Genomic DNA, 14,228 nt, shown 5'->3' with positions numbered 1-14,228 from the left:
TAAACTTGAGCAGCATATTTGTATTTATATTATACACATATTTCTGAAGTCTAATTGTACAATGTACATTTAATACAAACAAATAATTTTAATTGACTTTATTTTTAAATGTACCTACTATGTCATTTTATCCGGAGTGTCGGGTAAAATGACATACACTACATTTGTATAAGCAACCATTGTATACTGGGCAATAGAAATAAATTATAATTTTTTTTTAATTTAATAGTTTAATCAACATTTTTATTATAAATAACAACACTTAAGAAATATATTATAATATAATTAATCTATATATATAAGAATCTAACTTAATTTTGGAGACGAAGGAAACCGATTTGATTGTTTATTTATTATTGTTATTATTATTATTATTATTATTAATTATTTATTCATTTGTTTGCACTTGCATTTTTCCATTTGAAATAAATATTATTCATTGAACAACTAATTTATATTAACATATTTTTCTACCTTATCTCTATTCTATAATAAAAATAATAAAATTTACCACTCCAGTGGTTGAATTCAAAATGTAGGATATATCATTTTCAGAAATTAGCAATAATATTAACTACAATATGTAGTTATATTATATTATTTGTATAGCCAAAAAATAGTCTTATGTTTTTAAATTAAATTAAAAATAATTTCTTCCGGAGGAAGGTTGGGCAGCTAGTATAATAATATAAATATGAAAATAATATAATAATAAACACTGTTATGTCATTTTGCCTGATATCATAAAAGTTTTTTCAATGTTTTTATGGCCAAAGGATTATAATAAGCTTATTTATAAACTAATTTTTAAAAATGATTAAAAAAAAGTTGATAAGACAAAAAAAACATTTTTGTTATCAAATTCTCTGATAAGGTCAAAACCTGTGGTTACTGTATACAATTGTATGTAGGAGGTTATTTGTCACGTATATAATGCGGATTCGGTTCGTAAATATCAATAATTCTAATCAAAACATCAATGTATCATATTACCCTAATATGTCATATTAAGCCAGTCTCCACTACCTGTACCTACTGAAAAATATTAATATTTTCTATAAAGACTGTTAATATACAATAATTATAGCTATAATAAAAAATACAATTATGTAGTGTTTGTAATGAAAAAAATAAATAAAATTTTATGTATTTATAAAACGGCCATAAATTAAAATATTTTTAAGATATTTAATTATAAAAAATCATAGGCAAGTGGATGTCGGTCTGCTGTACAGTATCTTTCAAGTAGGTCGCTGTTATGGATGGTATTAATTTTGAATTCAATGATATATCATTGAATACGAAAAACAATTTTGGTGGAGACGGTTTGTCGGTCTGGATATTTTATATTGTTATTATTTATTATATCATGTAAGTTGAATTAATATTATAATATTATAATTTTTTATTCATTATTATTATTATAATTATTAATAATACGGTAGCTGGTAAGTTGAATTAATTTTATTTGTGTAAGTATTATAGTATACTTCAGAAGTATTAAGTACGCATAAATAGTATTTTTAAAATACAATACAAAACTGAAATCATTCTTCTACATTTAAATATCTAATTTCGTCAAAATTTGAACATAAAATAACAAAAACAAAAAACTGGGTTTTCATGTTTTTTTAGATTTTATAGTTACAGAACAACCTATATATTATGCTGAACTTTGTTTACATTGTTTGTATACATATAAATTACATTTGAAAAATGTTTAACTACAAAATTATTTTTTAATTTTCAATTTGATAAATTTCATCAAAATTTGAACTTTAAATGAATATAAAAGAAAAAAAGATGCCTATGTTTTTGTTTATGCGTACTTAATTTGCTGTAACAATAATTAGAAGCTTTGTATTAAATTTTCACGGCTTTTTACCCAAGAAAAATTTTTTATTCATATTTATAGAAAAGGTTAAATGTTAAATGTAGGGAAATTTAAACAGAATCTTGTATTACATTTTAAATTAGATTCAAAAAGAAAATTTTTTATAAATATCTAACTCAAAATAATTTGCAGATTTTCGTAATTTTTACGTATTTTGTCAAAATTTGAACTTTAAATACTTATAAAAAGAAATTGTAACTATATATTTTTAATATTTTCAAACCGACGTTGTAACAATATATTAGAACATAAATAATGTTAAATTCACTTTTCAAGATTTGACCTAACGAATAACATTTTATTGACATTTATAGAAAAAAAAAAAAAAATAATTGTAAACTGAATGTCAGGAAACAGCTCAAAACAAGTCAAAATAGTTATAAAATGCTTACATTCAGTGAACATTTAATGTATATATGGTAATCTGTCTTACATCAAAAACTAAAATGGATTTTTTTGAAAACCAACTTTGCGTAAAAATTCCTTTTTTTATTTAATTTTAATTTTGTTTTTCTTGGCGCTTTTGAAAATTACTGGGAATTAAACACATACCAGTTAACTTTAATTTACCTCAATGATTCGTCTCAGAATCTCGCCTTTTACAACGCACGTTTCGGCTGCTGTCATCCCATACAAATCGACAATCATGAGCACTGCTTTCTCACCAAACGCTACGTAATTCGAATCAACAGCCACCGCCGCTGCAAACTGTATTAAACATGGACCAAAAAAGATAAAAAATAAAATATATATTACACACTAAAGATGAACACATACCTTGTTGTGGTGGTGGAAGTGGTCGACCGCCGCTGCACCGTTTGTCATTTGCTGTCGATCGCCACCGCTGTTGGTCGCAGCAGGTGGTAGTGGAGGACACACGAAGCGACAAAACTTCAACAGTTGATCGAACAGAGGACACAGAAATCTCTGGACCAACTCATGCCGATGTTGCTGCTGCTCCATAGACATCATCGAGTTTTTCTTGTCTGGGTAACCACTGTCACTACTTGGCATCGCGTTATCAGCAGCATTAGATGTCGAGACACCGCCAAACTCGTCGTCATCAAAAATCAATGTCTCTCGTTCCAACGTTTCCAGACACTGTAGAATCTCATCCTGCAATCGGGTCAATTGCTGTTGACTGTAGCTACCACCATAGTAGTTCTGTTGTTGCAGTTGCTGTTGATGGTGATAGTATTGATGGTGATCAGACAGGACCACAGCCGCTGACCCGTCAACAGCGGCTGCCGCATCCAATACTCGGAAAAGATCATTTAGATCTTTGTCAGTGAACCTTAAAATACAACGATGACAGAATGGTGAGAAAAAGTGTATGAAATTATGGTTTCTATAATAATCACATTTTAGAATAGAAAATCAATAATAATGGTAAATTTTTGTTGTTGGTTTTAATAAAATTAAATATTATTTATTAATAATGATAAATTAAACCCTTTTCATAACTAAAATCAATTTCAAATCACAAAGCTGCAACAAATACAAATAAATTTTAATTTTTAAAATCTTTATAAAAAGAAATGCGCAAATGCAGGTATTTTCAATACCTATATACAATTTGCTCCAAGAACCACTTTTTACGTTACAAAATAAAAATTTGAACCTCTAACGGTTATAGCAATACATTATACCTATTGTTATTTTAATTTTGAAATATTTCAATAAATAATTTATAAGCAATTGTACACTAAATTTTTAAGCTTATTGACTAACATAGTATGACAATTTTATCAAAATTAATTGAAAAAAAAAAACCAAGAAAGTCAAAGGTTTTTAAAATAAATCATGACTTATGTATTGTTATATATTTTGGTATAAACGTCAAGTTATATGATTGTTAATTTTTTAATTGCAACAAAAATAAAATAAATTTTGTTGAAAACTGATGCAGCGTAATTATTTTCAATTTTTTGTACTTAGTTTATCTTTTAACCTCACTACCCCTTCCCCCTAACCAGTACTAATAAAATCTAATTTAAAACCAGAATTCACCACCAAAGTTGAAGATTGAATTATTTTTACTGCTAAACATTATGATAACAGACACAAAATAATAATAAACACTCATTATTGTAAGGCCAATATATTTATCACTCCGCTCAGAATCCAAAAAAAGTTTTTAACATAAATATATGAATATGGGCTAAATATATGTTTTTTGTTTCTGACTGACTTTTCATAGGAGTTTTGTGATTTTGAAGTTTTGGTTAGGTACTTATTAACAAAATAATATTTATGATTCTTAGATTTTCCTTGTAGAGGAAAAATAAAGAGTAGCTTGCTATACGGTTTTTTTTCTGATAATTGTATTAAAATTCACTTCCCCTCATTACAAAAAAAAAAAAAAAAACAATACCTTAGAATAACACAACACAATATTAAATAGGATACACCCCGTAACACTTAGTGAAACAAACCTGGCTTTGATGCGCGTGAATATTAATGGAAATATTTGCAACAGGGCTGTTAAAAATTTCTGTTTGTGTTGTAGAGACTGATGATGTTGTTGTAGTGGATATTCGCGACGACGACGGTCTTCCGCGCCAACCGTAGACGAGCCGTTGCTGGTAGTCGTGGTCGGCGGTGGATTAATGGGGCTTTCGACCACCGTCGTTTCAGTGGCGGCTGTTGCAATTCGCATCCACACAGTCCATGTGCACGTCCAAATCTCATTTTCCACCAACGGAGACGGCGGTGCTACTGCAGAAGAGGTCGATCCACTAACGCCGTTTTTACTTTGCCAATCTTCTTCTCGCTGCAGCTGGTCCATGCCTGCTGCATTTTTGTCGTTTGGCGTCATATTTGTACCATCGCCGACGTTATTGGAGTTACTATAGACCATTAAGAGTTCGTGCAACGAACGTAATCCTGCCAATGATACCTAATACAAAATACGACCCGTTAACGAGTATAAACCAAATGCTTTTTTGAGAAAATCAAAAATAAATGGCTACTGCACTACATAAGGAGGGGGCATTTCAATGGTGGTTTATTTCAGGCTTAAGTTAAACTAAAACTATGATTGAGGTGAACCTAAAAAGTACAGTGTAGTTCAATTAGTATCAATCATTCATCTGGTTAAGCTTCAAAAAACTATATATTGTATTTTTTCAAGACTTTTCAAGTTTTAATTTAAATTGTAAATTTGAACTACTTTGTAAGTTGTGTAATATTATACCACTAGGGTATGTTTATAATTTTTAATCAATTGTTTGGTTTTCCTTTTGTTGTTAATTACTTATAATATTACCTTTTATTAAAAAAACAATTTACAAATTATTAAGAATTAAAGTTTTTGAATATTAAATATTTAATGCATATATCATAATAGTTTTATTTTGTTACCTAAGATGGAAAAAAGAAGTCAAAACTTTAATGCTAATAAATTAGAGTTGTTAAAAATGTTGGTACATAAACGACAGGATAAAATAGAAAGTACCTAAGAAATCTGAATCATTGACGTGCAAACCAAAAAAGTCAAGTTGAGAAGACTAACCAACAAATTGAATAGCAACAATAGATCTGTTGAATACCGTCCTATAAATATTTTAAAAAGGAGATGGAAAAGAAGAATAAAGATATAATTAAAATAAAAAGCGACTGCTAAAAAATCCTTTATCTATAACTAGTTATCCTAGAAAAAAAATTGGAATGATTATTCTCCAGCATTATTAAAAATTCCATTAATTATAACAATACCTGCATCTTCAGATCCTTCACAAGTAATTAAGCATTTCTAATTATTTATGGATATGGTAGGTAGGTCATTATTTATGATAAGTATTAGGTACAGAATAATAATTGTGGGTCTACTATAATATACAAACCTCCACATTTCTATTTAGAGCCGCTTTTTCCATGTACTCCAACAGCAACGTCCACGCCTTGACAAAATCTCCACCCACTGTCATTGAGTACTTCTCTGCGTTAAATACCCTGGCTAGACCATACAATGTAGACACCTTTATTTGAAATTCAAAACCAACCATACATAATTATAGGAAGACCGTTATTACATCTGCATTGATCTTAGAAAATCAAAGTTAAATACTTTAACTAACCTGTGTTTCTGCCCATTGTTTCTGGTCAGTGTTCCGCGAATGGTGTATCAGGATCGTACCACCACCGGCCGATCCACTTCCACCACTTCCACCTCCACCTGTGCCACCTGTACCATCGGAAGATGCAACCGTGTTGCACGTAGAATCACTGGCCGACTCGCAGAGCATTTGTACTTTGTTCATTAGCGGAAACAGTACCTACAACAAGAAATAATTATTATAATTTATCACAAGCAAAAAATAAACACACAGAATATGTAAAACCAATTAAATTTGTTACCTGCCACAGGACAGCATTCCAAGACGACGGCGTCAACAAATTTGCATGGGCTGAAATTGTTGATAACAACGTTTGTCCAGCCGACTTCCTAACAGCGGGTCTGGGATCAATACACAGTTCACCTAAAACGCGCATTGGAATTACAAGAATAATTATTTTTTGATCAATATTATATACAAATATTTTATTGCAACAATGAAAATATTTTATGTTTGTATACTCACCAAGCTTGGTGAACAAGCACATCCACAACTTGTCAAACTCTGACATTTCGGCTAGCGTAGTTACCCCTGGAAAATCGGGATACACCAGTTCTTGTGGGTCAGTGATTCCAGACATTGTTGAATCTATTGTATTACCACTATCAGTCACTGCTTCACCACTGGCTCCTCGTTGCTTACTGCTATCACCTGCACTGTTGTTACAGAGCAGTTTGTCTTTATTATCTTTGAAATAATCAGCAACGTTCCACTGTGAACACATAAAAACACCAATAGTTGCCCTCAATATAATGTGAAGCACAATGAAAATATTTAAAATTTTGAAGCACAATTACTTTAATAGCTCGTTCATTTTTGGGGGGGAAACTTGAGTCCTACCAAAATATTATTCGTTAGTTTAAGAATTGAGTGAATTGACCTATTATCAATTTTAAAAGTAAGAATATTATCTAGTGAACCTTGTTGGGGTTTTTTTATATTTTAATTTCAAATAAGTTATGAGAATTTTAAAATAGTGAATTGTTTGTGCATTTTAAAATACTCATAACTTGTTTTGAAATTAAAATATATAAAAAAAAACCCAACGAGGTTCACTAGATAATATTCTTACTTCTAAATTTGATAATAGGTCAATTTACTCTAATTTTTAAGCTAATTGAGCTACCGTGTAAACACGGTTTAGCTGAGCGTAAAATATTTGATACTAAGCACTTGTAAGACGCAGACAACACATGCGGGTGTGGCGTTCTTTAAATATAGAAATGAGTGGGTAACTGGTAATATTAGCAGTCTTTTGAAGTTATATAAAATATATATATTCTGAAATATTAAATAAACTGTAGGTCCCTTCTATCTAGTACCTGTGTAAATGTGAATACCGTGAAGTAAAATTAGTAAAATGTCAATATTGTCTAAAAAAAAAAATTGATAGACTTAGCTCCCGTACCCATTTAATTTGCGTAACTGATCGCATAATTGTAAATACTGGATAATTTTTTAAACAAAAATCAATTATTACCATTAATCCTAATGCTGTCAGCGATATGTTCAAATCACGTGTTTGCATTCCAAATTTTGCTGTGGTTTCTAGACATAAAGGTAAGCATTTGCATGGCATCAGTGGCAAAAAATCAGTGAGTACCAGTTCCAAGCACTGGAATGCTATCCTTATCAGATTCTCTCTAAAAAAATGTAAACAATTGATGAATGCAGTTCAACTAACTTTATCAATAATATTAATATACCAGTATAACATAATTCATTATAACGCTATTGTAAAAATATAGTATTATGTAATAATAATACATTACCCATGACGGTCTGATACAGCACCAACTATGTTCAACACCAATGGCCAACCATGTGACAATGTCTGCCCTGATCCATGCAGTACTTGCAGTACACATTCCAATTGACGTTGTCTGACATCGCCATTCATATTTAATGACAATTGTGATAATGGGCTCAGCAACAATGTCTGTAGTTTCTATTATTGAAATATGTATAAATTAATGATAATTTTAACAAAATTAACTGCACAGTAAAGATATTTATTTTCTCAACATAATATAATATTGTAATAACGTTTGTTTTTAAAAATATTTGTAATCACTTCAAATACAAATATGATACAAAAAGGGGGATATGTAATTTATGCCATAATTAATAAATCAAGTTATGAAGTGCATCAGAGATAAAGTCTATCCTTCTTCCACCAGAACAGTATTAATATACCAATGAGTGATAATTTAGTTAAAAGTGTTAAATGTGGTAAATCATCAATATTAAACTGACTTGATTATCTTTTAGTGGAGGTTGATATTTGTACTGTAAAGCTGCTTTCACCAGATATGTTATAGCTTCGACACCCCATTCACGCATTCTAATATGTGGATGTTGGCACACATCCAACAAGTGATTGGTCACAGGTCTCCATAGTATGTCTATACGTGAAAGATTAACTAATCCAGTTTCCAAAAGTTTAGCAACAGCGAACAATGATGGTTCCTGCAGATATACACAGAAATTTAATTTATGTTCACAGATAAATCATAGTTGCTATACTATGCAACGACAAAAAATTACCCGATTACAATAGGCCAATTCCATGGCTTCATGTGACAGCTTGCACAGTGCATCAATTAAATGATGAAGAGCAACATCATCCAGATACCGACTGGACTCAAAAAGCCGACTGAGCATCGTTGAAAGTACAGGGAGGTCAGCAGCCATGACAGCCGTAGTTATGACAGCAACATTTGATGATGACAAAGTTGTTGACACTGAGGAGGTGGACGATGACAATGAACCAACACCCGTTACATCCGCAACAGTAGCAGAAGTAGTGACACCTGAGTGTCTATTAGGCACTGATGTAGCAGCACTATTTCCTGCTTTGAGACTACCACCTGTTGAAGGTTTCAAACCCAATATCCAGACAAGGTGCTGCAAAAAAAAATCTAACGGTTAAATCTTATCTATAGCTATTTATGATATAACCAATACATCACCAATTACAAAAAAAGTGAACTATCATACATCACTTAACATATTATTATAAAGAATAAAAAGATAGAAATAAATTATTCAATACCTGCAGAGTGGTTAACACCAGATGCCACGATGAACCCAGGATGGAACCATGGCAATGGGCTAGTACTAAGAGAGCCCGCATGCACTGCAGATTCTTAGCGGTTAGCATAACAGGCCCATGGTTCTGAAGTGAAGTACCTAAACAGCACAATTGTGATCCAATAATAAAATAAATATAATTAAAAAAGTTGCGCATGATACTTAAACATAAGTAGAAATAGTCTTACCGGACGGCGACGATGTCTGCAAAACTGACGAAGGTGTGGCTAACGGAGTACCTACGGCTACTATGACCTGCTGTTGTTGCTTGTAATCAGCTGATTCTGGGCCATACCCTCCACCAGTAGCACTACTATATTGTTGGTGATGGTGGTCATCATACATTGTTGCGGAAGTCGCATATTGCACGGTTGGTGACGACGAAGACATTGATGGTTGACCAACACAACAAGTATTGACAGTCCCGCTAAATACTGTCAGGTTGTAATGTGGTGGTAAGCATGCACGGCATACGGCTGTAATGAAGGCATCACGTGGCCCTCGCATATCCAATAGACCACATAGGCCAATATATGCTTGCATCGCTTTTAGCATGTTTTCTGTGATTCCTTCGTCAGTACTAAAAAAGAATAATACAAATTAGACAATTACAAAGACACACACAACACTATATTATAAAACTATTTAATAATAAACAAAGAGGAGAATTAATACACACCATGACTCAATTAGTGGGCAAAACGTTGTTAGTAGTCCATACCAGCTACTATTAATTATCTGTTCATGTAAAGGAGATCTCTTAACTCCTGTTGTTTGCTTCTGTTCGTCATTGCCATTATCATCTTCTTCTTGGGTGTTCTTTTGGGAAACACCATCAGTATGACGGTGGTGACTACGGCCATCATCACCAACACTGGATGACACAGCTGTGGTCGAAGGTGGAGACACAACAGATTGATGAATGTCAGGATGCACTTCAATTTGAATAGCCCGAACAGCGTCTACTAAACATGCATACGCCACAGACACACCATACCCGTCGGCCACTTGTGGTGGTTCATCATGTTTGTCATTCATTTCCAGACTATTAAATTTAAATAAAATAAACAATACATTTTAATAAATTATTCAACACAATAATAATTGACAATTGTGAGACTCCTTGTATAGAACCTATTCAAATACCATAATAAATATTGGAAATTAATTTTCTATTAATTTTATTTTCTATTATTAAATAGAAAATATAAAAACCTATCAATCTATTTATCTAACCTTGGCCCTGACTAATTTTGTTCAATGAACATTACTACTTGACTTAAATAAATGTTTTTACCATCAACATTTTTCTTATAATCAGATTGATTTACAAATTGGCTAATTTTTTAATTGTCCAAAAAAAATTGAATCAAATTTAAAAATATTTATTTTCAGTTTCAAGAAATAAAAATTAAAAAAATGTATACTACAAATATAGCTCAAGTACCTATTAAAAAATGTTATAATGTTATAAGTATTGACTATAACAAAAATTATTGCACTATTCAGTTCTTTTACACTGTATATAGATTCTAATCATTTTATAACAATTAATATTCTTAATTGTACTTTAAATAAATTTTCATACAACTTATATTTAATTATTGAACATAAATTTCATGATTAAATATTACCATAATATATAAAATTATGAACGCCTGCACGCCCACATTGAATTTGAAATTAATTTATTTGGGTAAGAATGTAGTTTCCCACTAAAATGTATGTTAAGTTAATAGGATATAATAAAATAAATTATTGAAAAAAAAAAAAACAAACTATTTATGTAACTTTTACTTAATTAAAAGTAATTTAACTTTAAATTTTTAACTCGTTAATGGTTAATGCTCATCTTTGATGTTATGTATTAGTTGATTATAAACGCTACTCACTAAATAGATTTAGCTTGACCGGTTGGTAGCTGGATCACTACTGGTAGCCATACACCACCACGGCCAAAAAACCCAGGCTGGGGTGACACACCAGGCCCGACTGGCATGCCGGCCAACACAGCTGGCGACTGTCCTTGGAGTGCTGCGTTTGCGGTTGCTGCTAAATACATAAAATTGTATTCAATATTATCTGCTCTATTAGAATAAGTTTCAGTAAAGGTTCTCAAACACTGGCAGAGGTGGCTATTTCCGCTGGGGCGGTAACGGCTAAATGAAGTCTGTCATAATTTACAGCCACCACAGCAGCACCGCCAAGACTAAAGAATTTTACCACTACCACTGCAGTGTGTGACGACCTTAAACAAAATTACAAGTACACACCCATCATTGCAGCATTGTTCATAGAGCCACCACCTGACACCACCATAGCAGGATTAAATAATGATTGAACATATCCGGCTAATGAATCAATTATATCTCTAAATATTTTAGTGCTATGTAACTTGAGATCATAGCACGCACAAAATGCGGCTAAAAGGCCAGGTTCAACCACCAGGCGATGTAACACCTCCAAAGCAACAGATCGTTGCCATGCAGGTTTGTCCGCATCCAAAAATTTGACAATCAATGATAAGAATATCTCACATTCGGTGATCTAGGAAAAATAACAAATAAATGCATTATTTTTTTATTTGTTTTAAGAAATTACAGTCATCATCTTTAGTGTTAAAATGTAAATCCAACACTCATAGAATATTTCCACAATATTTTTAATGGATTACATACGTACCAATAGTTTATGGTATTTGCGAACAAGTATAGAGACAAGGCGCAACAGTCGTACTGTGATAGCATAATGCGGTCTATCGTCTCCACGGTGATTGGAGGTAGGACTACCAGCGCCACCAGTAACACCCATCATCATTACTGAAGAGCTATTATTGCCAGAAACAGATGAAGCACCAGTTCCGGTGTTGGAGATTGTGTTTCTCCTAACAGAACTACTGCCACTATGATGCTTGACATTAGGCGAAAATAACTTGATGACTAATGCACAGACACGCTCTTTCAATAGGTATCTAAACTCCATGTGCTAAAAAAGAAAAATGGTAAATATATTACTTAAACTATACTAAAACTCATTAACTATACTCATTAGGAGGATTAACATTATTATAAATTATTTCATCTTAAATTTAAAATTAATTGTAGATAATTTATTTATATCACATGACAATTACTGGAATAGTGTCAAAATTATTAGAATTTTCTAGATTATTATATGAATAAATTAATATGATTTTAGTAAAGGCAGAGCTATTAAAATATACACATTTAAGTGTATCTATAAGATCAATTGATATTATTAAGTTATTAGTCAAGTTGGATGATGTTTACACTATTATTTAAAAAATTGACTAAGTTAATATACCTTTTGACTATTACCTATTTTACACGACCATACTTTAATTCAGGATCCTCTAAGGCGAGCACTTTTTATATATTTTAATGTTTTTGTTATTTATTTTAATTGATATTACATATTTATAAATTAAAATCATGACAAATATGATTGAATATTATGTTTTTTTTTTTCCATTAAAAATGTCATATAAAAATTCAATATAATTTACATAATTTAGAAACTAAGTGTGCCATTTTTGGATTTTTATTTATGCATAATACAATTAGTGAAATTATATAAAATGTTATTAAATATATAAATTATCAAAAGTATTAAAATATTAGAAATATTAATAAAATGGAATAATATAATATGAGTTAATATTATAACATATTCTTTGTCTTCTTAATTATAATTTTATCTGACGTACATGCAAACATGAATGACATTTTAAAAATTGATAACCATCAGTAACATTATACTTTTAATTTAAAATACTAAAAATAATAAATAAAATATTAGTCCTTATAATAAAAGTATGCACAAAACTATAAATATTTGAACATTTAAAGGTGGTTAAAAATAAATACATTATTATGCAAAATCTAAGCATCGGTATTATTAATATTATATTAAATGTTTCAGCATTAAAATGCTACCAAATATTTTTGTAAGGTAAAATTATATTAATTTCTTTTATGAAATTATGTATCTTTAACACATTCAAAGGCGGTAACAATGTGTAGTCGTCATTCAAAACCAGGCACGCCCAACCAATAACAACCCGTAGTCGTCATATCACAATTATTTTTGTATGTTATCTAAAATGTTTGGCTAGTGGCGAACGATCATTATAATATTTAAAACGGCTATTCAGTACATGTATTAGAACATCAACAAACATCTGGTTTCTGTTTCCCAGCATTTTTATGCCTATAAAACGTGTTATCAATATGATATGGTATAACTGATAAACAATAGTTATTTACGCGGCTGGGTGGGCGCGATCTCTGAAATTGAAGCAGACGGGAACATGTAAAATAATGAGAATTAATTCAGTTACACAAAATTACAAAAAGTATCAATTTGAACTCAAAAATAATAAGTATATAAAATGATGTACGGTATTGATGAGATTAATTTATTGGTTTCAAAAGAATAAAACTTAATTAATTTGCTTGGTTTTTTAAAAAAAAAAAACCTTACATTTTAGTTTAGTACAAATGGTCATGTACCAGTTACATTTTTATTATAATATTAATTTTAGTCCTAACAAGATTTTATAGACTGTAGATTTTAATCAAAAATAGTTTTTATTTTTAGTATACCAAATTTGTTTATAAAAGCTATCTAAAACATAGTTCAACAGATAATAAAAACTATTTTATAAATAACATACATTAATCGGTATAGGATAAGGTTATTTTAAGTCGAATATTTTTAAATTTGATTTCTTTAATTCCAAACTATTGATACAGTTTATTTAATTAATATAGAACACCTGTTATTCCTTAATTCTCACGCACTATATGCACTTATGTACGAGTAAATTTCAATATAGACATGCCATGTTTAAATTAAACTTAATATGTATACAACATTAAGGGGATTGATGATTATAATTTGCAATTAAAATTATGTTTAACTATAATTTTTTGATCTCAATCCCAATTGTTCCGTCAGTTAGTAAAAAAAATTAATCACTCATAAACCTTCTTTTAATCTTATAATTAGAAAATAATTAAAAGTACGTCATTTTCTGTGTTTTTAATTTATTGCAAAATTTGCGTAACAAAAATAATAGCCCTATTATTTGGTAATTTACT

The 14,228-nt window shown here is 30.4% G+C and overlaps 1 protein-coding gene across 2 annotated transcripts in view; it reads right to left on the bottom strand.

Annotated features, from left to right (window-relative positions):
* The window catches only part of LOC100162245 (protein MON2 homolog), a 22,384-nt gene that overhangs the window by 5,656 nt on the left and 2,500 nt on the right, over nt 1-14,228 (bottom strand). Inside the window, exons 6-22 of one of the 2 annotated variants that reach the window (XM_008189057.3) lie at nt 11,788-12,090; nt 11,379-11,652; nt 10,998-11,154; nt 9,785-10,150; nt 9,294-9,685; nt 9,068-9,204; nt 8,560-8,919; nt 8,269-8,481; nt 7,785-7,960; nt 7,493-7,655; nt 6,478-6,724; nt 6,254-6,375; nt 5,974-6,171; nt 5,740-5,874; nt 4,330-4,793; nt 2,672-3,188; nt 2,465-2,602 (exon numbers count right to left, since the gene is read on the bottom strand). In XM_008189057.3, coding sequence (XP_008187279.1) covers nt 2,465-2,602; nt 2,672-3,188; nt 4,330-4,793; nt 5,740-5,874; nt 5,974-6,171; nt 6,254-6,375; nt 6,478-6,724; nt 7,493-7,655; nt 7,785-7,960; nt 8,269-8,481; nt 8,560-8,919; nt 9,068-9,204; nt 9,294-9,685; nt 9,785-10,150; nt 10,998-11,154; nt 11,379-11,652; nt 11,788-12,090 — 4,362 coding nt within the window. Of the gene's footprint in view, nt 1-2,464; nt 2,603-2,671; nt 3,189-4,329; nt 4,794-5,739; nt 5,875-5,973; nt 6,172-6,253; nt 6,376-6,477; nt 6,725-7,492; nt 7,656-7,784; nt 7,961-8,268; nt 8,482-8,559; nt 8,920-9,067; nt 9,205-9,293; nt 9,686-9,784; nt 10,151-10,997; nt 11,158-11,378; nt 11,653-11,787; nt 12,091-14,228 lie in introns of both variants that reach the window. The other variant, XM_001947382.5, reaches the window with a different exon arrangement.

Source organism: Acyrthosiphon pisum, chromosome X, assembly GCF_005508785.2.
Source record: "Acyrthosiphon pisum isolate AL4f chromosome X, pea_aphid_22Mar2018_4r6ur, whole genome shotgun sequence".
Taxonomy (NCBI): Eukaryota; Metazoa; Arthropoda; class Insecta; order Hemiptera; family Aphididae; genus Acyrthosiphon; species Acyrthosiphon pisum.
This window is presented reverse-complemented; position numbering and strand designations above follow the sequence as displayed.